Here is a 23,829-nt window from a genome sequence, read left to right as displayed (position 1 = left end):
GAAGAATGCAATTCGAAAAGCAAAAGCGAGTTTTTAGGCTGGTATGTTAAAAGCAAATGCGCATGCGGGATGCAGACAGAGAGCCCAGAAAAGCTCAGTCGACTGAATGAGTAGTTGAACAGGAAGGACATAGGTAATTCAAAATCATAACATTAGAGTTTAGTTAAAATATTAAAAGCATATGTTTGTGGTAAATGCTGATGTAAAACCCAAAATAGCCCATTCAGCCCATTCATCTGTATCAACTGAATGAAAATTCTTCCCAGTAATTCAAGAAGCAAGAAAGGAAGAAGTTAAGAGGGCATATTGGAAGTATATTCATAAGAAGAACGGTGACAGAAAGCCAAGAAGAACTCACTAATGTCACTCAAACAAGTGAAAGATTGAACCAGAAGAGCATAAGTAAATAAAAATGCCTTCACATATTATTATCATACCCTTTTCAATGATAAAAAATCGAAGAGAGGGAGCATATGCCCAAATACCCTTCTAAGAGCCCTCCAATCATGCTGGTTGGAAATCCTTGCCTTACTCTTATCTCAGCAAAGCCTGATATACCCTAAAAAAAAAATCGCATCCTGAACAATGGTCTGCGTAGCACAAATATTGATTTCCTGATTCTCTGCCTTCGGCCGGAGTGCAATGCATGGTTGTGGCAAATCAGCCAATTCCTTTCTTGTCCCCCTCCCAAGATTTCTCCAGCTGCCCTTTTAGTTCTGGTAGACTCTGACTGAGCTTACAGTCACACCGCTGACTCTCGCTCCGAACAAAATAACCAGCGACACAAGGACTCGGAACACCCGTACTCACGCAAAAAGTATTTCATGTCTAGCGCACTAACAATTCGGCTATTACGTATCTATGCTCTATTAAACTGTCAAAAACCTTTTTTGGATTTCACGCTTCTAAGCGGTACAATTGGCCTCACAGAAAATTTTCTTTTTCTTAAATTTTATGTTTGTTTTCAGTATCAGCCTCATTCTGCCCTCAACTCCTCTAACTGTTACTTTTATTGGATATACGGTCGCTATAATAAAGACATAATTTTTATAGAGTATGTACGCTTAGGGGCGAATGTCTCACAGTGTGCCAGTTTATCCCCTGAGATTGGGGGGGGGGGGGCTCTAGAAGTGACCCATAGTTCTAACCCAATTGGCTTAGAATTGAGTTTCAGAATTTTCTCTTGATGTAATTTTTACTTGTTTAGACGAGATTCGTTGTTCTTCAATTCAAAATGGAAGAAATTGGTGCTCAGATTTAGTGTTATCACTTTATTTAACTAAAAAGAGCGAAAAAGCTTGGATATCTCTTATAGCAAGCCCTCTCCCGACAATCTTCGCCCACCAGTTTGATACGATCACCCCTGGAAAAAAACATTAGTGATTATACCTTTTGAGGGAAAATTTACTTTTCCCTCAAACTTTTCTCCTTACAACTTACCACAGCACCAAGCTACCTGAGGCCAACACACCTACGCAAGCTCCTCCTCCATCCCAATCTATTCAAAGCCTTCCTCATTACACCCTCCCAGGAAGTTCCCATTTGCTATAAATATTTCTTTATGACATCCTCCCACCTCAGAAGAGGACAACCTGCTTTCCGATTAGCTCTAGACGGTTGGCCGAAAAGGAGAATCTTCTGCAATCTGTCATCCTGCATCCGCAGAACGTACCCTAGCCATCTCAACCTTTTTTTCATTATAGTCCTTGAAAGCGGGATTGAAGAACATTTTTCGTAAAGCCTACTGTTTGAAATACGGTCAGTCAGTAGGGTACCGAGAACGATCCGTAGGCAATTTCTCTGGAATACATCTAGTATATCTTCATCCGCTTTTCGGAGCACCTATGCTTCAGAGCCATATTTGACCACTGATATCACTGTACCTTCCAATATTTTAATCTTGGTTTGCATACTTATCTTCCTGTTCTTCAAAACTTTTTTTTTAACTGTGAAAAAAAGACCCTGAGCCTTGGTTATCCTACTTTTAACATCTTCACTGCTACCACCGTCTTAACTAATAATACTACCAAGGTAAGTGAAGCTGCCCACCTGATCAATTTTTTTGTTACCCAACGTCACCTTTTCATCTTCACATATTCCTAACCTTATTGACTTAGTCTTCTTAACATTAATTTTCTTAATTAACATTAAGTGAACAAAAAAAAAAGTCACGCTCCTGTACTGTCGTTAAAAGATTCAAATTTTATATTTTTGGTTGGTAGGGACTGTTGACCTCATATATAGGTCTCTCTGACCTGCTAGAGAAATTCTTGTGATACATATAATACTATTCAAATTCCTTTTTTTTTGTTTTGGGTAGTATTGATACGGACTGCTATTTACTTACATTTCGTTACCAGAACAGTTTGAAAATATATCTATGACGCCTCTCCTTTATACAGAGTATTTACATAATTTTGGTCTCTTATCCCTGGGATGGCACTTAACGTGCTACCCGAGGAGGTGGCATGAGGAGTGGCACATTTTTCAGACCTTTGACTGTTCAGACTAATGTAGTGTTCTTGAAATTTTTTTATTTATGATGTTTTGATCCCAAGGTAGGAAGAAAAAGTTTAATAATAATTTTGCCACCGAGAAAATGAAAAAAAAATAACTGTTTAGGTTTCTACAAAAATATTCTTAAACACGTGTTTGAAAATATTGTCGTTTGTCACTTGAAGTAAATACGTCATATGTGCTTGTCCCTCATTGAAAATAATAAAATGCTCGCGCATACCTGTATGCATTTAGGGCGGTAAAGCTTTAAAAAAGTAAAGCTTTGTAGGCCAAATTTTTTTATCGTTACTTTTATTTTTAGTTTTGTACTTTTTTGTGTTTCCTTCAATGTTTATGAATCTTTTCTTACACTTTATTTTCTATATCTGCTGAATTCTGATGGAATTTTGATTTTTTTTTTTTTTTTTAAATTCTGATCATTTGTTTTTTTTTTAATTTCTAATCCCTTTCTTTGAAAGTTTTGTTTTTGTATTTAACATCGCATTTTTTTAGTCATTTTGCTTTTCTTCCATCAAAAATCTCTATCGAGACCCATTAACACCGGTCGCGATTTTTCTTTTCGGTAATTCGTATTCATCTCTTTATATGTCTCCATCTCTCTATTCCTCTTCCTATATTTCTGATCACATTCTTACGTCCTACTCCCTTTGACTTTTGTTTCGTTTCTCTCTCTTCTGCCTTTCTGCACCTTCATTACCATTCACTCTCTGTCTCTGTTTCCCAGCATTTTTTTTTATTGTTTCTCCCTCCTGTGCCTCTGTCTTTCGTTTTCACATCTCATTGGCACATCATCCATATCTCCCTCCTTTTCAATCTCCCTTCTGTTCTTTTTCTTATTATCTGTCTTCTCATCCATCATCTCTTTTCCATTTTCTTTCTAGTCTCATTCTCTTCTTACTCTACCCATTCTTTTCACGTTTCTCCTCATTTTTCTCTGAACTATACCTATACCCTTTTCTGTTTCAAAGACAGAAGAATATATTATCGTTGTTGGGTTTAACTTTTGTTGGTTTCAGTAAATCATGCCAGGTTAATATGTTCAAGGAGCAGCTGGTGCTCAGGTCCATGATGGAGCACCAAGAGGCCCGGATCTCCCTCCTTTTTACCTTCATTTCTTTCTTATTCTTCCTGTCTTCTCACATCTCGTCTCTTTTCCATTTTCTAGTCTCTTTCTAGTCTCCTACTCTCCTTACTCTATCCATTTTATCTGCCTCTTCATTTCCCTCTGAATCTCCCCTATATCTTTTTCTATGTGAAAGACATAGAAGAAAATGTCATCGTGCCGGGTTTAATTTTTGTTGATTTCAGTTGATCATGCCAGGATATTGTGTACAAGGAACAGTTGGCACTCAGGTTCTTGGTGGAGCAAAAAAGATTGAAATTGAAAATCGACAAACTGTCGAAGTAAAGCTGTCAGTAGAGGTTAGTGTATTTTACTTTGTTAATTTTGGGGTTTTAATAAAAAAGGTCCTATCAGACTACAGGTATAAAAAGGAAAAAGAACGTAGAAATACTCTGTTCTGAGTACACACCTACTACATATTTTACACCACAATTTCTCCTACAATACAAAAATAAGTTTTTATTTTTTACTCCAGTTTTTACCCCACAAATGGAAGATTCTTTCGTGATTGAGAATTATATCCTCTGTCATTCGAGCTGAACGCGCTTGATATGTAGTTTTACACTTATGGTTTATTAACCATAGACTGCGCAGTAATTCTGCCTAAGTAAAGATAAAGTGGCTTCATTGTATTATTTTTTTTCTGCAGGCCACTTTGTATGGAAGGAGGCATCCTAAAAACGTCGAAAGAGACTCAATAAATAGGAAAATGGAAGTTCTAGTGCTCTTTTTATAAGTTAAAAGTGCTTGTAAGGCAGAATATTATGTTGAAATTTGTAGGGAATGTTGAGGAGATGATAAACTAATTAAATTAAACTATGTGTGTCCAGGTTGTCGAAACAGTATCTGCAATGTTTCAGGAACAGCATAGGATTGGCCGAAAACCAGTATTAAGGTGACGCTTTAATGGAATTTTGAGGTGTACGTTGAACTAAATGAAAAGATATTGTGCGCATCCAGGTTGTTACAAGGCTCTATCTGTAATGTATCGAGAACGACAGTGGATATTAAGTTTAAACTTTTAGAGAACATTGAATTAAATAAAAAGCCTCTATGTTGTCAAAATGGCTTATTTGCAATTTATCAGGAGCCTTTTAAGTTGAAGCTTCTAGGTAGCATTAAGGAGTTAATTAAACCAACTAACTAACCATTAACTAAACCAAAAGGTGGTATATGAATCCAAGTTTTCAAAATTGTGTATTCGCAATATCTCAGGAACAACTAAGGGTGTTAAGTTGAAATGTCCAGGGGCATGCTGAATCAAGCTAACAGATATTATCTTTCTTTCATTTAGTCAAAATTATATGTCATTTCAACATGGCAAAATGACAAATCTGCAGCATGCCAAGCATTAGGTTGATTTTTTTTAAAAATTTAATTTCTGATCATTTGCAAATCATGCCCAGACCTAACCGAGGTGTAACGAATAAAAATAATGACAAATAGAAAGAAATGAAATGACGATACTGGTAGAGAAAAATTTGACGGATGTTAAATTCGGGGATTTGTGCACAACTTTAATTGACATTCTCTCACCTCAAATGAATTTATTAAAACTGTTTTTTCTATTCAAAAATGGATATATCAACCGTTTGTTTGTATAGTATTGTATCAGATTAACGACACTTCTTGACTACTAAGGTCCCTGCGTCGGCCCTGCAGTGCATTGCTGCAGCATGATTCGATCTCTGGGTCCCGTATTACCAAGCTAAGGTCAAACCCACTGCGCCACCACAGGACAACCGTTTGTTTTATATGGACTACGTTACTCTTTGAATTTGCTGCCGTGCGAAATTACTGCCTGTGAAGCTGGGTAACTCAATATAGAGGTTTTCGATAGCTGTATATCGATTGGATGTCTCAAATTTTCAATTTCCTGTTCCTCAAAATGGTAGAAAACACCACTTTCCTGTTACAAAATCCTTTTGGCTGATTAAAAAGAACAACGGGACTTTTAATTTACATTCGAATGAGCCCTCCTCCGATTCTATTGAACTGTTGGTTCGAAATGATCGCAACAAATAACCGCATTGGTGATCTTTGTCCTGGGAAAAAAGGAATACAAAATTCTACATTTTTGTAGATAGGGCTTGAAACCTTTACAATAAAGGTCTCTGATATGCCATATCTGATGGTGTGATTTTCATCAAGATAACTAACTTTTTAATGGCACCTTTCCTTTATTTCGAAGATAAAGCAAATTTCTCGGGCTCGTTGCTTTTGACGGACAACTTTAAAATTAATGAGTTCTATATAATGGTAATCAGCCTACAAAACCGATTCTTCTGGTGTACTAATTGCTATTAAAAGTTACATGTGCGCCCCTTTCTTGCAGCTCCTTATTGCAATGTGTTTGATTATAGTTCGTTGCCGATTTTTTTTTTATTCCTTTAATTTTTTTTCTAAATGGTGCCGGGCAATTGATGTATCTGTGTCAATTTGGAATTGTGTGTCGATTTGTTTATTGCGCCAGAAATTCTCTAAAAACCAGCTTATGATTTCATTTCAAGGAATAAGGTAACGGAGTCACTTAATTCTAACATCATACCTTAGAGAAGCAACTTTTCAAAAAAAGAACACCTGGTATATCAGATTGTGTACAAAGATACAGTTTTTGTCAAAAATTGTATTCATTTTAGCATTGTATTATCTTTTGTTACTTAAAAAAAGCTATTAGATTTGGTTTCTTCCTTTCAAATGACCTTCTCCCAAGATTTGACGTTTTCATCTCAAATTGCTTACTGTTTCTGAAAATTGTTTCTTGAAAAATTGTTTCTGAATGCTGTTACTGTTTTCGAATAGAAAAACAGAAAAATTCAAATTTGCTGATGAAGTTGTTAGTCTGTTGTTGGTTCCAAAATCTCTATGTCGGTCAATTTCAACATCAGTGTCACCCATCTCCATGTTTGAATTGACATCAAAAATTTAATTTTGTTTTTAGGCCATTATTTTGTGTTTCTTTTTAGTTTGTGCTGTTGATCATCATTATTTTTCTGTTTTCATTGCAGTACATGTCGTTTTCTGCTCACGCAGATGCTAAGGGAATCATGCAGTTGATACAGTATTGCCAGCCAAAAAATGTGCTACTTGTTCATGGTGAAGGGAAAAAGATGGACTTTTTGAAAAAGCAAATTCAAACGGTAAGACTCTTACCTAATTATATAGCAGGAAAGGCTTTTAGAGTACAGGTTGACAGAGTTGCCACTGTCTAAAAAAGGGCTAAAACCAGACTACATAAAAATCGGAGGACTAGAAATAAATAAGTGAAAATAGGAATCTTCCCATTGGACAAATAATAACTATTCATAATAACTATTCAACGACGGCTTTTTTATGTCATAATTGTAATTTGCTGTGGGTTATACGAACTAGATCGTGTCTGAAGCCTCAAAGGGCCATTACCTCTATACCCCTACTAATTTTTCTAATTGATACAGTGGCTTTGTCTAATTTGATACGGTGGCTCTTGTCAAGATTGTCTGAGACCCTCATTTATAGTCTTAGAAAAATTATTTTGGTTAAATAATTTTAATTTTGGTCACAGTCCTGCACTAGCCTCCATGATTTTTAAAAGAATGATTAGAAAGCTGATGGAAAGGGCTATGTTAACACAATATTTTGATTCCTACCAAAAAAAGGAACACCTTAGAGTACGGAACAAAATAACACATACTAGAGATTTGAGTGATAAAACTAATGCCCCCGCATTGATAAAAACAAAAACTTCACTGTTTAATGTGTTTGGATGATTTTTTTTTTTTATTTGCTCATCTTAGTAATTTGTAAATCTTGTAATCAGTTTCATGTTCTATATTATGTTTGATATACTAAGTTTAATATACATATTTTTTTATTAAGTTCTATTATATAATTGATATATTAATTAGTTTCACATTGTAATCAGTTCGTACTTTATACTAGTTAAATTAAAATCTTAAATCTTAAATTAAGTTGAATTAAAATCAAGTAGTTGTGGGCATCAAGCCATGGCTAATTGTAGAAAAAGCCAAGACAGATAGTCCGATTGAGTGAGAGGCAAATCTGGCATAAGCCCTAATTAGGATTGCATAAAAATGATATCAGGTCATTTGTAAAAAAAAAATTCTATCTATCATCCGTCCATGCATAATTCCTAGGGTAGAACTAAGGTAGATAGTCACATAATTAAGATAGTCGTAGAGACTATAATTTTCCAAGTGTTTGGTTAAATGGCACGGGTAAACGGCGGGATTAAGTATGACTCTTATTGGACAAATACTTGTTTGTTAGCTTTTAGAAAGGCACGCCCGCCCAGAGTCTCAGGCAGGTTGACCAGGAATTTAAAATTGACATAGGACCGTTAGATTGCCTAGAATGAGAGGTAAACAAGGCACGCCTACCAATGGTCTTAGGCATTTTGACCAAGAATTGAGAATTCACTCAGGACCGCTAATTTGCGTGGAATGACAGGCAAACAAGCGTCCAAAGCTAAATTAGGCCCATTTGCATTGAGTGTCAGATAAGGCGATTCATTCAATTCATAAACTTAGACCTTTACACTAATAAAACTTAATTCAATGTTAGTTGACCAACAAATTGCCTGGAATTGTAAGGGGAACAAGTGTCAAAAGCCTAAAAGGGCCTGTCTGACTAGAGTGTTAGGCGAATGAACCTATTTATAATATAAGACAGTTGGGCTAACAAAAATGAATTAAATATTGGTTGACCAATATTTAGTTTATGCTCTGTGTTTATTTCATTGGTTTGACTGTCTAGGCTTGTCACAAGCTCAGAGAGTTTTACCAACAAAATGCCGTTAGATTGCACTTAATTTTCTTGATGGTTGGCAGTGGTAGCCCTCCATATGACGTGAACTGTCTCCTTTTTTCTTACGCTCTAGTAGTGTATAATTAAAAACCAAACATCTATAAAAAAAAAACCCTCTGTGTGTCCCAAAAACGTTTGATTGTGAAATGCCCGAGCTTCTTTTTAAGTTCACTAGCTGTTTTGACCAATTGAACTGTGTTTTTGTTTTCACTTTATAGTGATGGGATATCGGAAATAAAGCAAGATATCCCATAAAGGCAGGTACTTTTTGTGCTGAAGAGATCTAACTACCTTAAATTGCAATAACAATCCCGACCTCGTTTTTTCCCTATTTAGGCATGTTTTTTGTCTGTTTTGTTTTTCAAGAAAAAAAATGGTTTGGAAATGGTGGAAAAGACAAGCTCTACATTTTGCTTACAATAAAGAATTTTGTGCAGTAATATAAAGGCAGATACATTCTTCGCTGAAGGTATGAGATCTAATAACTTTGGATGGTTTACAACAATCCAACCAGGTTTTTTGTTGTTTCTAGTTAGATTTTTTTTTTCAAGAAAGAAACGATTGGAAAAGGCTGGAAATGGGTAAGCTTTTCTACTGTGAAGGGTTTTGCACAGTAATGCTCAGAGAACTGCATTTACAGACTATTGTATTTGAATTTATGAGCATCTGAGAAGTTTTTGAATTTATCGAGCAGTTACACGTATCCGTACATAGACTAAGATTACCCCCCTAAGTTCAATCCAAAGGTCCTCTTGGGAAAATAAGAAATACAGCCTGAAAGCTGCACTTTGTGTGTTTTGGACAGGCTTGTATCTTATTCCGCTCCTTTGAAAGACCAAGAATGTACATTATTGTCGAATTTACTAACATTTTGAAGCATATATAACGCTATTCTTTTCAAATCATTATTTAGAATATTAATTGTTTTCGAATTACCAGAAATTTTATCCTTATGAATTTAATATAATAATAATAATTTATTTATTTATGGCTTTTAATATATACAATGTCACTTTCGAGGAGTGAGGTATCGAAAACAAAAAGAAAAACCAAAAAATGTACGGCAAAAAGAATATCTTTCTTCCAATGAATTGATCAGAAATTAATCGTTATAGAGGCCTTTTTAAGAGTCAAAAGTGATCGGAGGGAACTAGCCCCTACCCCCCATCGCGTTCTTTATCCAAAATGCGTCCAATAAAAATTTTGAGGTAACCATTTTATTCAAAATAGTCTAAAGATCATATAACAAGGCCTTCAGGGTAGAAACAAACTCCCAAAATCCGGGGTCAAGGGCCGTAAGATATGCCCCAGGAGCATATGAAGTTCTTATGGAAGGGATACATAAATAGCTAAACTTTTTGTTGTAGAAAAAAAAACTATGAAGCGGGGTTAATCTAAGCCAAGGAGCTGTATTTAATGGCTGAATGAGAGTTTTCCGTTTTTTTTTCTTGCGCTTCCTTTCAGTAGTACTAAAACCTTTAAAGTCTAAAACAAACATAAATATTCGTGTATAAAATCAAGCAAATTTTAAATCTCCCCCTTATCAATTAATCATTAAGTTTTAGTAGTTAATACTGAACATATTTTATTTTAAAGTCTTTTTATTTTATTTTATATTTTTATTTTATATTTTATTTTATTTTATACGTTCTGAGACTGAACTAGCTATACATGACGCTTGGAAAAGAAAGGACGAATATGAAGAAAAAAATAATTAAGATACCAAACGAGGATGGTTTTGACTTGTGTTTTATTTATTAATTTCTCTTTCGTGGTATGGTTTACTGCAATAAGTTTTTTTTTTTTTCTTTATATATGCCATCTTTCCTTTTCCCCTTTTTTTCGACCGCTGAGAACGGCTTAGCGGAGGTTTTTGTCAAAACATCTGCTTTGTCTTTGTGTTTTCCCCCCACAGGCTGAAAATCGCCCTCATTTGGCTTGTTTGTTCATTTTCATTTCCTGTTTTTCTTTGTATTCTTTATTTTTGTCGAATGAATTGATAATTAAAGGACTTCTAAATGTTTCAGGAATTGGGTATAGATTGTTTTATGCCAGCTAACGGTGAGACAGCAGTTATTAAAACCGCTCTGCCTGTCCGTGCTGTGATTGATCAAGGGCTTTTAATGAAGAGCAAACAAAAGTATGAAATGAATCCACCCGATCCGAAAAGACCTTGTTTGGTTCATGGTGTTTTGGTAGTTAAAGATGATGTAAGTGGTCCTTTGGTGCTTTTTTTCATTAGAGTGGGATGTTTTGTTTTTTCTTCATGCTCTAGTGTCAATAAGAAAATCATTAGTGCCATCTATTATTTGGTATTTCTTTGCTCGTTTTTCTAGCTTTATAACTCTGTTTTTCAGAAACTGATATCAGATGTTTATTACTACACTAATTTTGCCAATCTCAAATAATTTTCCCAGCGAAAAATAAGGTTTCTAATTTGAAATTTTTGTTTGAGTTTTTTTTTATAGTTTTGTTGAAAAGTGCCAGGAACGCGGAAATAGGTATTTACACACCAAAAGTATCTTAAAAACTTGTAAAAAAAAACAACACAAATCCATTTTTATTGAAAAGACTTCCTTCTGAGCTTTTGCAATTTTTGGCAGTAGCGGGCGCAAAAAAAAAGAAAAAAAAGAAGAAGAAATAAAATGTAGGCGAACAATCATCAAAATTAGGCTAAAAACAAATGGCATCAAAAAGTTTGAAAAGGTTTAGGTTTCCTTTGAAACGATAGTTGGCTGTTGGGAACCATCAAATTCTTATTGTTTAAGTTTTTACGGACGGAAGTGCTGTCAAATTCTACGATTTTTTTTTTTTTCTTTTTATCTTCCAAGTGTAAAACTACCGCAAATCACCATTAATAAATAAATGAAACCAAAAGCCAAAAGAAATTATATAGATAGCCTACTCTAACTCAAAACAAGCAAAAATTTGAAGGAATAGGGCTGACAACACCCACGTCTTCTCAAGACCAGAACAAAATTTGCACTTCACTAAAAACAAAAAAGAGAAATGACCGTGTATTGTCAGTTTAATGTATATTTATTCATTGTAGTCTTAATACATCTTTTATTTATTGAACTAAAAAAAAGTGAAAATATTAAAATATGTTTTATTTTTAGTAAAGTACAAATTATGCTCTGGTCATGAGGAGGTCTGGGGGTTGTCAGCCCTACTCATGTTTATTTTTGCTTGCTTTGAGTTTGAATCCGTTATTTATTAAATTTCTATTCGTTTTAAATTTAATTCATTTATTGATGGTGATTTGTGGTAGTATTACGCTTAAAAAATTATTTGAATTTATTTTTACTAATTTTTGGCTTAATGAGGTCTGTACTATTCTTTGACAAACTTGTTTTGTGGAAAAAGTTTTTAAATTAATTTCTGTTCATTTTTATGAACCATAGCCGAAAACCAACGAAAATCACTATTTCGCATGGAAAGCTGTGACGTCTCTCCTTTTATTCTCTTGCTCCCTTTTTTTCTGTCGCCGCTGCGAGAGGGCGGAGGCTAAAACACTGAAGGGAGATGTTTAAGGGCTCATTTGAAAGGAAATGGCTATATACACGTGTTTTTGAAGTAACAAACCATAGTATTAAAAATAAAATACATTTTTGACAAAAACTATATATTCATATAAAGATGATGCAGTTATAAAAAAAAATATAATGAATGATGCAAAACACAACAAAATTGCTACATTCATGTAAATGTAACAAACAGATGCACTAAAATTCTCATTCCCAAAAGTTGCAGTTACTAAAGCACTCTTTTACACTTAATAAAGGAGTATAGTACTAATATCCTAATTATGGTAAAAAATAGTTAATTCTTCTTCATAATGGCGTTGGTGGGTTTAAATGACATAATCATTTATCAAAACTGTCACTGAGTTTGTCACTAAATTACCATTACAAGGCAACTTTTCATCTGTCAGCCCTTTTCGCACATGAATGCTCCTTTTTGCCTATTGCGGCCACAATGACGTCAATGAGAACTTCACCGATTATTTTAAAGATATTTTATAGACTTTATATCAAATCATAAATGATGTGACAGTATTTTGCTATTACAAAGGAACTTTTATTTTATTCACCGTTTTTTTCATACACGAATGCACCTTTTTTGTTATAGAGACCTCAATGACGTCAGTTAGACTCCCTGAATTATGTGCTTTTTCTGTCTAAGTACACTAGTTCACAGGCCAATAGCAGAAAATTCTGACAAAACTTGACATTAAAGGTGAACAGAATATGTGGCTCATAACCAACAGCATGGTGATTCTCTATTTCTCTAAATTGACACGGAGAGGCCAATTTTCACTAAGAGGCCATAATATTAAACTAAATTGACACAGAGACCAATTTCCTTCAAAAAGTAAAAGACCAATTTTCTTCTGTTTCTGGGACTAAGCAGGCTTATGGACATATTACCTTCCCTAAGTATCGATAAACACTTCTTCTTGACATGTACACGGCGATCTTATCATTTGTAATTTGGCTCATTACTGAATGAGATCAAGATAGCTTTGGATAAGTTGTAAAAGGTTTCCTTTATTGATTAATCTTATAGAGTAGTATCTATCTTATTCAGATATTTATCTTGTTTAGAAATCAAATTGACAAAATATCTGCATCTTTATTCTTTAAACAGTGAAGTCGGTATTTATCATTTCAGTTTCAGGAGTTGTCATGTCTATTTCAGTAGTTGTCATGTCAATTTCAGTACTTGTTATTTTCTCATTTTTTAATCTATCTTGTTGTCATATTTATCTTATTCTTTGTTTTATTCTTCTCATTTATTGAATTTATATAGTGAGCTGACTATATTTTTTTTACCAAGTCGTCAGAAATAATAAGGGGGCCAAGGGCGTGTCAACAATTTTTGTTTGGGAGAGGCTTACAAAAAAAAATATGCAGATTGGATACATTTTTCGTTTAAATGCATTTTAGTTACATTTTTACGTAACAAACAAAAATTTCGGGCTTAAGCGGGGGGGGGGGGCTTCCGAAAATTACTTTTGATGGCCGTGTACATGGTTCACATCCTGAAGACTGTCCTTCAAAGAGACGGAAAAAAACTGGTTTCGTCGATGAGTCTGAGGCACCTTCTTCGCCACGAAAATGATAGAAGTTCAAATAAGAAATACGTCTACTGTCAAATGAAAAAGGAGGCCTTGAAAATACATTAAAAATAAGGGGCTTAGCTCCAGCATTTTTATTTGGGGGCAAAAGGGTCCACATCCAGAGTTTCAAGTGTCATGGGCTATATAATGATTTTTTTCTCCAAATTATTGGGGGGAGTTCCCTCTTGACCTACTCCCAAAACGACGCCACTGTTGAGAATGCAAGTTAAACACCTTTATGCACAGCTGTACCCTACTCATTTCTTTCAATCTTTTTAAAGTTAACTGTTTTTAATTACACACACGACAATATTTTGTTTGGACGTTGTTAGAAGAAGGGGGATTGAACCCCGCCCATAAAATAACCGGGTTGGAAATGGAATTGTTTTGTGCTATATAATGGTTGCTTAGAAGCATTCTTTTGTTTAATAGTTAGCCCCCTTTCCACATTATCCCTATTTTGTTTTTACTTTCACAGCTAATTGTGTTGCGAGAGCAACACTTTGGTTTTGTCCCGGTTTTTTTTTTTTTTTTTTTTTTTTTTCCTATGCCGCCGATCTCAGCTTATTCCTGGAAACTGGTAAGGGTCTAACCTGTGTGGTTTTTACGGAAAGTGTGGACCTCAGGCCGGATTGATGAATATGACATTACATTTTGGAAAGCTCCGTAGAACTCTTGCCTGGGGCCAAAAAGGATGGTTTTTGCTTGTCCTCGAGCCAGAGCCTATGGTGTGCGAAGTGAAGTGGAGTTATATAGCCTATGTCAGAGAGGAGTATCTGAAGTTGTGCAGCCAAGCTTTCGTTTCATCAAACCATGTTTCTGCTTTCGAGTGGAAAGCTCCGTTCTAGCAGGCAAGCAGGCAGGCACCAGTTTCAAATTGAAGATGGACTAAAATCTATAAGTGTTAAATATATGCGGTAGTTCCCCGGCCCCACTGCCAATATATCTTCTTTGAGTGATAAATAGAAAAATTTACAGAAACAAAAAAGTGCGATTTTCCCACGGGTCCGAAAGTGCTGCCATCTATTGTTTCTAGCCATTTCTGTTCGTGATTTCAGCTGACTTTACCATTCTTTTTTTTCTACTTGGGATTGCAATAGAGAAATGGTATCAGATATACCTCTTAAACTTTAAAAGTTCTCTCATTGCTAAAGAAATTAGAGCTTATCCTTTGCTCCTTTCTAAGTGGTGGTGTTAGAAAGTTGGCCTCCGGCAAAAAAGTCAACTTTTGAACTAAGACAGATAGAATTTTTTTTTCAATGACAATCGATAGACCTTGATGAACTGATCAAAGTATATGTCATCCATTTTTTGTTACAAAAATTCCTTCATGACATACACCAGTTTGAAAGTTTCAAGGGGTTGACAACTTCAGTGGTAAGGTACACACTTGAACCAAAAATAGGCCGATACCAATTGTGAGATATGTAGGGGACTTCCAAGCAACAGTCGATTATTAGCCTATAATCATCTTTGGCAATGAGGGGTTTGCAACTTTTGCTGATTGGTGTACCTATTATCTGTTTCTGGTGTAATTGATGGTAAGAACAACTTGGTTCCCGATTGTAAGACATGTAGGGGAGTTGTAAGTAATAATCGGCTGTTAGGCTACAATGACTTCAGCGACAAGGGGTTTGGAACTTTTGCTAGTTGGTGTACCCATTATTTGTTTCCGGTGAACTTGGATGTATATCCCGGGAGAGGGACTTGTAAGTAAGAATCGGTTGCTAGAGGAGGCTCACGAGGGGCTACAAATTTGTGCAAATTGGTACACATCTATGGAATCAGGGACCCATAAATTTCCTGTAATGACTCGCCATCCAATAATAAGCGATCCTGGATGGCGAGTCATTACAGGAAATTTATGGGTCCCTGATGGTATTTTGATCCTGAAAAGTTACAGATAGCTTTATAATACCAACTAGATTACATAAGATAATGTTCCAAGTTTCCATCCCTCACGATGTCTACGATTGAAAAGGATAAAGTTCATCTGGCTGCAAACTCAATTTAGTCCCTTTTTCCGATATTCTTTTGCTGTTGTTTTTTCAACGCTGAAGAATTTGATCATGTGATTACTGATTGTGTTCTTCTTTGAATATGCCGTTTTGAAAGCTTTGATAGTTTTGACAACTTCAGCATTTAACCGATAGCGAAGAAACAAAACCAAAGTGTTGCTCTCGCAACACTTTAATCGGCAAAGCCGGACAAAGGTTGCCGCAACACTTCACGTTGCCCAGGCAACGTAGGTCTAGTTATTAATGTATACTAACACATACATTGCTAGTCTCTCTCACTAGGAATTTCAAGGGATACAAAAAAGTGCGTTGAGCGCTTCCTGCTGATTTCTGGGATTTCCCAGGGCATTGCAAACTGATACAAAATGCATATGCCCACGGATGCCCCAAATTTTTGCAGATACTTGTTAAAAATGTTCAACTGGTTTGGCTGGATAAGGAGATCTTTCCCTCAGTACCTTGGGACTTAGCAGGCCAGTAGGAAATATAAACACCACTGTTCCACGAAGCCCCTAGGCAACAAAGGTTTTACGGACCTTTGTCTCGAGTTTTACCCTTCCAAAAGTCTCGAAATTGAAAATTCTATGGACGAATTCCCTCCCCTCCCCCTTATACGGAATCATTTCTGTTTGTTATCATTAAAAAAACTGTTTTTGATTTTATTTATTTCTTATAGTTTTCCAAATAATCCTAGGAAATCCACCCCCCCCTGGAAATCCTCCATGGAAAATCATCTCACGGAAATTTCCTGCCTTGTAAAATTATACCCCAGGAAATTACCCTCGGATAATTCCATTCTTGTTGTGATCCCCCCCCCCCGGAAAATTTTTTACTTGCGATTCCGCCTGAAAAATACTCCTTAGTATATTTTCATTAGAAGAAAGGCTTGTTTTCTGTTGAATTTCTGACCTTTGTTCCGGTCGTGGCATAATACCCCCTGTATGTTAATTTTTTTTCACATAGGGGGAAATATCCCCCTCTCCCTGCCAATGAAAAGGATCTTCCTTGGGAAATGCCCATGCAAAATTTCTCCTATAATTTCTCCTGGGAGAATTTCTCCCATGGGAAATCCCCCTGATAATTCCAACTCCGCCGTAAATTTCCCCGGATAATCCCCCAGAGCATCTCCACATTAAGATGAGGTGCCAACGAGAAAGCAATACATATAAAACGAATTCCGTATATGGATTTTTGAAACTTCCTCTGTGAATAATTTCCACATTAAAGTTCAACCCGCAAAGGCTCTGGGGGATAATGTCCTCCCCAAAGACAGTTATTGAGCCTTTTATCTATACTGAACAAAATGGCTATCTCTAAATTTTGATCAGACGACTTTGAGGAAAATAACGTGGAATGGGGGCTAGTTAGCCTAAATTTTGTTGTCACTTAAGAAGAGCACTAGAACTTTCAGTTTCCGTTAGCCCATGAACCCCCTCCCAATGTCCCTAGGCTCATTGGGTCGATACTATCAGCCCTGGGTAGAAAAAAAAATATCTTTTATCTTTCTTCTGGTAAAAAATACAAAGTTCCAATTTTTACAGGTGGAAGCTTGAAAATATCTACAGAAGAAATCTCTGATGCGCTGTATCTGATGGTTTAATTTTCAATAAGACTCCTTGACTTTTGGGGATATTTGCACTCTTTTTCAAAAATCGGGAAAATTTTCTCAGGCTCGTAACTTTTGATGGGTAAGATTAAAAAAGCTAAATCTTTTGATCTATCTATTGTTATCAAAATTCTGTTTAGCAAATTCTAAATAAAATTTTGTTTTTGGCCGAGTCACTCCATATTCGCAATTATTTCCACGACCTGCTTGATTAAAAAGTAGGTGCCAAAATGTTGTTTTTATTTAAAAATTTTTTAATCTAGGTAAATCTGTTTGATTTTTAAAATGTAGAATACTTGTTTAAAATTCTGGTATTTACTATTGCTTAATAGTGTTACTTTTGATTCGATTTACTTTCCTCGGAAAAATTGTCAACTTCGGCCCTCACAGTTTATACTAATTCTTAATACATCATAAACGAATAATCCAAATGTATTTTTAGTTGTATTTTAAATGTATTTTTAAATGTATGTATTGTTACGATTTCATCTGTACTATTGTTGTTAATGATGTCACACATTTGTTCCCCACTTACGTTTGGGTGGGTAGTACAAATCTAATTAAAGAATTCGTTGACTTCTGAGGCTTTATTCAGACTACCATCTAGGTTATCGATTCGTGCTCCGTTTCCTTTCTTTTTCCTACTTAGCCCCGTTTTACTGCGTCATGCCAAATGTAAGATTCTGACTTGAGGAGTGGTGCTATTTTTTTTGCGTACATATCTTTTTCGGGAAGCTCGAAGGGCTGAAACGACTTTGTTTCTCATCTTATTCGCATTCAGTGTGTCTCCTGAAGCATGGAGTTTACATTGTTTATAAATATATATGTCCAATCACGGTTTATCCGTCTCACATATCGTGCGTTCTTTTACGTTCGTTTACGACAAGAGCCCTTTTTAACGTATGGAAGGGTATTCCGCATCGCTCTCCCCTTATGGTTCATTTACACATTGCGGAAATCTGTCCGGATCTAGTCCGGAAATCAATCCTTGCGGAGATTTTTTCCGTTTCCGTGCTTGAAAAACCCTCCAGATTTCCGCAACGTTTTGGTCCAATCAGGACAGATTCTTGGCAAGGTTTTCAGAAGAATAAAACCATGACTATGATGGAAAATCAAAATTTTTGTTGTTTCAGACTAGTTTTTTTCTCTCTCTTTTTGTCTTCTGTGCCTTCTTCGCAGTATAAGAAACAAAGTGAGAGTCAAATTAGCCAGTATTCTTTCTTTTAGAGCTTGTCTTCATCCACGCTGATGTATATATTTGAAAACTCTGCCTTAAAACGTAACGTTTACTGGGACTTCGTTCGAAAAGATACGGACAGATTTCTGCACGGATTTCCGCAATGGGTAAAGGAACCATTAGCGAATTTATTTTCGCTTGGTTCTGCAAGTGCACCCTGCGTTTAGATAGGATGCAAGCAGAATAGCGCTTATTTAAGGGAATTTAATTGTCAGGTTTCTTATTCCAATTGCTGCTATATAACTTTAATAATTTATAAAGTGGTAAACTAATTTTGACTATTTTTGACTGCCTTTTGTCTCTGTTCGAATGAGCTATTTGCTTTTTGAAAAAAAAAAAATATCTATTTGAAATTATTATCCAACTTCTAATTTTATTTAAAATTAATTTTTTTTTTTTGCTCGGGTTGAAATTGTACGTGTTTATCAACGTCCTTGTTAGTTTTCATTATTCGTAAACTGATACAATAAATTTGCTTTAATTTTATGTTTAAAAACAAAGAGAGAAAAATCTCAAAATAAAGAACGAAATAACGACTCTGCAACCAAGGCTGTATCCAGAGGGGTCATGGGGCTTGACCTCCCCCTGAAATGTTTAATTGACTTGTAAAAATGGATATAATTAATTTTTTATGCGTTTGTAAAGTCTTTTCTTATAGTCTTTTCTTCTTTTTTTTTTGCTCAGACTAAGGTAAGACTTGGATTATATGCAAATTTATGTTTTTTGGATATATTTGACAGATCTGTGTGAAAAATTTTGGTTGATACTAAATTAGTGAGCTTTTATTGTCCAGACCTTAGATTATTTTTCATGTGGTTGCCTCTTTTATCAAGGTCTTTTCTCCATAGTAATATAATTTCTTTTCTCCTATAATAATCAAAAAAGGTCGTAGCTCAGAAACTCTTTTTACGGCTATATATTTTGTACAAAGGATCAATTAGCCTCTGCGTTTTTTTATTTATTAGGCTCTATGGCTGAAGAAACTGTTTAATCAAATGAAAAATTTCCGTTTATGAATTAGCAGAAATGTAATATCGGTACTTTTTATAATAATACTTTTTAGAAAAGTATTTAAAACACATACTTTATAAAATCCAGCTTTTTATCAAAATTTTAGTAGGATTTCTCTGACAATGTTGCTTGAACATTTTGCTTGACTAGACTCGTCTTCTTTTTTACGCCTTACATTAATTATGAAGCTATCTTGTAAATAATGTATTGCAACTGTACCAAAAAATTTTATATGATAATAAACCAAAAATATTTTATGTCTTCAGCTCGTGGTTGTTAATAGTATAGACTAGTGTATCCATAGGAATGAGCTATATTAAGTTATGAAGTAAATAAAGAGTTCACAGCTGTTGAAACATTATGACGCATAAACTTGTAGCTAAAAACAGGTGAAGTTTGGTGGATCACGCGAAATTGATGTTTTACCTTGAAAGCAGAACAGGGTGAACCAAAGGTAAGCAAGGAATGTAAAAATAGAGTTAGACTAGAGGCAAAACTTTGTCTGACTTTTTCAGAAAGAACTGTTTCATCATGTGTAGTACTGAAGCCCGTACTTCAATTTGTAGCACTTTTGTGATTCAATTTTTCTTTTTGTCATGGACGAAATGATGTAGATTTTTAAAAGAGGCAGATGAATTTACAAAAAGTGTGGATCGCATTTTTCCGTATTTGTTTCGAAAGATTTGTGCGAATTTTGATTTAACCTGGACAACCTTTTTGCTATGTTTGTTTTGGAAAATTGACGCTAAGTTCGAAATAACCGAAAGAAAAAAAACTAATCTAAAACTAAAACAACTACACTTAGTGAGCCACACTTATTTAACTTTAGCACCAAAAATTGTTGGGAAACATACAAATTTAGTAATTTATGTCTGTGAAACATACAAATTTAGGCAATTATAACGCTTTAGGAACTGACCATGATGGCAATCCTGGTTTTGAACGGCTCGGGCGTATTTTGGCGAGTTGTTCGTTTCACTTTAAGGCAGCACTGAGTTTGAGTGTTGCTTCTAAAGGTAGATCTATATCTAATAGAAAGAAGTTATCGTCAATAGTTTTTACTGTTCTTTCGCTTATGTTCTGTTTTTCGCTTGAAGTCACATTGGATGTAGATGCCTCTATGTTTGAATTTTATATTTTATAAAAATCTGTAATGCAAATAATGAGGACGAATGCCAACAGCCGTCGTATTCATGATTTGTTATATAATCACAGTGGTCATATTTATGTATGTGGAGATGCTAACCTGGCCAATGAAGTCAAATCGGCTGTGGTTTCAATATTGCAAGAACAAGAAAATATCGATCTGGATGAAGCTGCATCGGTTGTAGACAACCTCTTTGTAAGCTTCTTGCCTGTTTGTCTTTTCATTGCCACCCTCTTTTCAATCCCAGGGCATTAGTAATACTAATTCTTAATACATCATAAACGAATAAGCCAAATTTAGTTTTAGTTGAACAACAACTGGGAAGAGCCATTTTCTATGGAGAGTATGCAATACAAGAACTGGACCTATTCAGAGAGGAGAAGTGGAAATATCATAATCTGGGTGTTATTGAGCTAGCTCCAACTGCGTATTCCCGAGAAGCTTTAATTGAGCCAGTAAGCGTAGACTTGATATTTTTTTCCTTTTTCTCTTTTTGTGACTTAGAATATTAACAAATCGAGAAACTTAGCCTCCCAATGAGGATGAACTGGTTTTCGTTTCTTATATCGTCAATAAGCCTGACCTTCGGACAAGTACGTTTAAAGAAATTATTTTCACGTGAAGATGGTTAAAATTTAAAAAAAAGGATTTTATGAGCAAATTGGATAATGAAGTCGACAGTAAACATAAGACCCGCCATCAGGGGCGGGTTGAATTTTTGAGTGAACGTGGGGTGGGAACACGGGCTTTTTTTGAAAAAATGGGCTTGTTATCGTATTTTGTATTTGTTTAATGAAACAGGTATCGTAGCACTCACAAATGAAGAGTAAATTACGCTACTTTTACGATCACAAAATGATCACTTGTTAGCTACACTTACAAAATATGGCACAACTTTCAATTCACCTGTTAAATGCACTTAGGAAATATGGTACAAAGGAATTTGCGAATCTGTTTGTACGGCACTGGACTGGTTCTAATTTCTTGTAATGCCTAGCATGTCTGCTGATTGATGCGGATGGTGCAAGTATGGATCGGTGCTTCTCGTTTGTTAATAGTGATTTCCCAAATTTCATTATTAGCTCATGTCTTCGATGGAATAAGGTGGGTAAATTCAAGAGCTCAAGGGCACTTTCATTGTTGCTGAAATAGTGTCCGATTATTATCTTAGTAGTGTGTTTTTGACCATCTTCTAGTTAGCTGCCATGTAAGCTGTGTTCTGAGTTTTGGGACCACAAATGGAGCAGCAATACTGAAGGATAGGACTGATGTAGGTTGTATACGCCAGCAGAAGCTGACGATCAGAAAAGCCTAACCTGCACATACTTGTTAAATTCTGGATCCAGTAGTGATCTTTGTGCACAGTACTGTCTACATGCAGCTTAAACGAGCAGTTAAATGTAAATGTTACGCCTAGGATTGTTGCAGAGGAAACAATTGGAGTCGATTAAATCATAAAACTTTTGATTACTGTTCATTTACTTGTAGACTATTCGACTTACACTGGTTGATGAAGTCTTTGAAGAAACTTGGGTCAGACTGCTGCTTTGCTACTGCATTTTTAATTATATGTTTGAGAAACGCACATAAGTCATAAACAGTCTTGAAACGCTCTTCAGATTCTACAAGGATGGGGTATGACGCCAAGAAATAAAAGAGTTGCTAATTTTGTTCCTTGAGGGCAGCCGCAGGTTAGTTCTGACCACTCAGAGCAGGTATCTTCTGCAAACAAAGGGTATACTGATTCCTGTTCCCTTTAAAAATTCTCTCACTAATAGTAGTATTTGTTTTTAGTGCCAATTTCTTTTAGATCTGTCAATGCAGTCATGTGTTTGATAAGGTCGAATGCTTTTCAGTAGTCTGCCAATAATAAGTCGACAACTATTAGAAGTTTCCAACCACTTGACGATTAAGTGATACATTTTTACTATATGCATTGCCGTGCTATTGCTTCATATGCAACCATATTGGTACGGCTTGATCCCAGGATCAATTTGTTGTAACAAAGAATGGTAGATAAAACCCTCAGCTACTTCTACTAAGTTAGGAGTTATCGATATTGGTCTCAGTCGGTCACAGGTCTGGGGTATCTTGACTTTCGGTATGACACGGACATATGCAGCTTTCCACATTTTCGGAAATATTTGTTCTAAGAAACATTGGTTTATCACTGGTGGGATAGGCTAAAAGAGGTGAGTACTCTTTCAATGATTTTACAGGGAGTTCACCTGGGTATGAGGCAGTTGTTCCATAGCCGTCCGATTCCATAGTGAACTGCCATTTCTGACACTTCTACGATTTCATCTGTACTATTGTTGTTAATGATGTCACACATTTGTTCCCCACTTACGTTTGGGTGGGTAGTACAAATCTAATTAAAGAATTCGTTGACTTCTGAGGCTTTATTCAGACTACCATCAAGGTTATCGATTCGTGCTCCGTTTCCTTTCTTTTTCCTACTTAGCCCCGTTTTACTGCGTCATGCCAAATGTAAGATTCTGACTTGAGGAGTGGTGCTATTTTTTCGCGTACATATCTTTTTCGGGAAGCTCGGAGGGCTGAAACGACTTTGTTTCTCATTTTATTCGCATTCAGTGTGTCTCCTGAAGCATGGAGTTTACATTGTTTATAAATATATATGTCCAATCACGGTTTATCCATCTCACATATCGTGCGTTCTTTTACGTTCGTTTACGACAAGAGCCCTTTTTAACGCATGGAAGGGTATTCTGCATCACTCTCCGCTTATGGTTCATTTACATATTGCGGAAATCTGTCCGGATCTAGTCCGGAAATCAATCCTTGCGGAGATTTTTTCCGTTTCCGTGCTTGAAAAACCCTCCAGATTTCTGCAACGTTTTGGTTCATTCAGGACGGATTCTTGGTAAGGTTTTCAGATGAATAAAACCATGACTATGATGGAAAATCAAAATCTTTGTTGTTTCAGACTGATTTCTTTTTCTCTCTCTCTCTTTTTGTCTTTTATGCCTCCTTCGCAGCATAAGGAACAAAGCGAGAGTCAAATTAGCCAATATTCTTCTTTTAAAACTTGTCTTCATCTACGCTTTATTTAAAAATTATGCCTTAAAATGTAGCGTTTACTGGGCCATCGTTCGAAAAGACACGGACAGATTTCTGCACGGATTTCCGCAATGGGTAAAGGAACCATTAGCGAATTTATTTTCGCTTGGTTCTGCAAGTGCACCCTGCGTTTAGATAGGATGCAAGCAGAATAGCGCTTA

At 35.6% G+C, this 23,829-nt stretch overlaps 1 protein-coding gene across 4 annotated transcripts; it reads left to right on the top strand.

Moving 5' to 3' along the window:
* The first annotated feature begins 2,968 nt into the window (after nt 1-2,968).
* LOC136042846 (integrator complex subunit 11-like) lies at nt 2,969-23,411 on the top strand. Of its 4 annotated transcripts, none has more exons than XM_065727773.1 (4): nt 3,804-3,939; nt 6,649-6,780; nt 10,474-10,656; nt 20,894-21,052. In XM_065727773.1, exons 1-4 carry the CDS (start codon nt 3,832-3,834, stop codon nt 21,002-21,004), a joined length of 534 nt encoding a protein of 177 aa, XP_065583845.1. In that variant the 5' UTR covers nt 3,804-3,831; the 3' UTR covers nt 21,005-21,052. The 4 variants fall into 4 exon arrangements, with proteins under 4 accessions (XP_065583848.1, XP_065583845.1, XP_065583847.1 ...); XM_065727775.1 differs by having other exon boundaries at nt 20,888-21,050; XM_065727774.1 differs by lacking the exon at nt 20,894-21,052 and adding an exon at nt 17,128-17,990.
* The last annotated feature ends 418 nt before the right edge of the window (nt 23,412-23,829 follow it).

Source organism: Artemia franciscana, unplaced genomic scaffold (genome assembly GCF_032884065.1).
Source record: "Artemia franciscana unplaced genomic scaffold, ASM3288406v1 Scaffold_2143, whole genome shotgun sequence".
NCBI classification, from domain to species: Eukaryota; Metazoa; Arthropoda; class Branchiopoda; order Anostraca; family Artemiidae; genus Artemia; species Artemia franciscana.
Note: the sequence above shows the minus strand (reverse complement) of the source record. Positions and strands in the feature narration are given on the sequence as shown.

Bases quoted from the DNA above. Each gene is read 5' to 3' on its own strand.
- LOC136042846 (XM_065727773.1), top strand. From the start codon at position 3,832: ATGCCAGGATATTGTGTACAAGGAACAGTTGGCACTCAGGTTCTTGGT. The intron at 3,940-6,648 runs GTTAGTGTATTT...TTTTCATTGCAG, and splicing joins AAGTAAAGCTGTCAGTAGAG to TACATGTCGTTTTCTGCTCA. The intron at 10,657-20,893 runs GTAAGTGGTCCT...ATTTAGTTTTAG, and splicing joins TTTTGGTAGTTAAAGATGAT to TTGAACAACAACTGGGAAGA.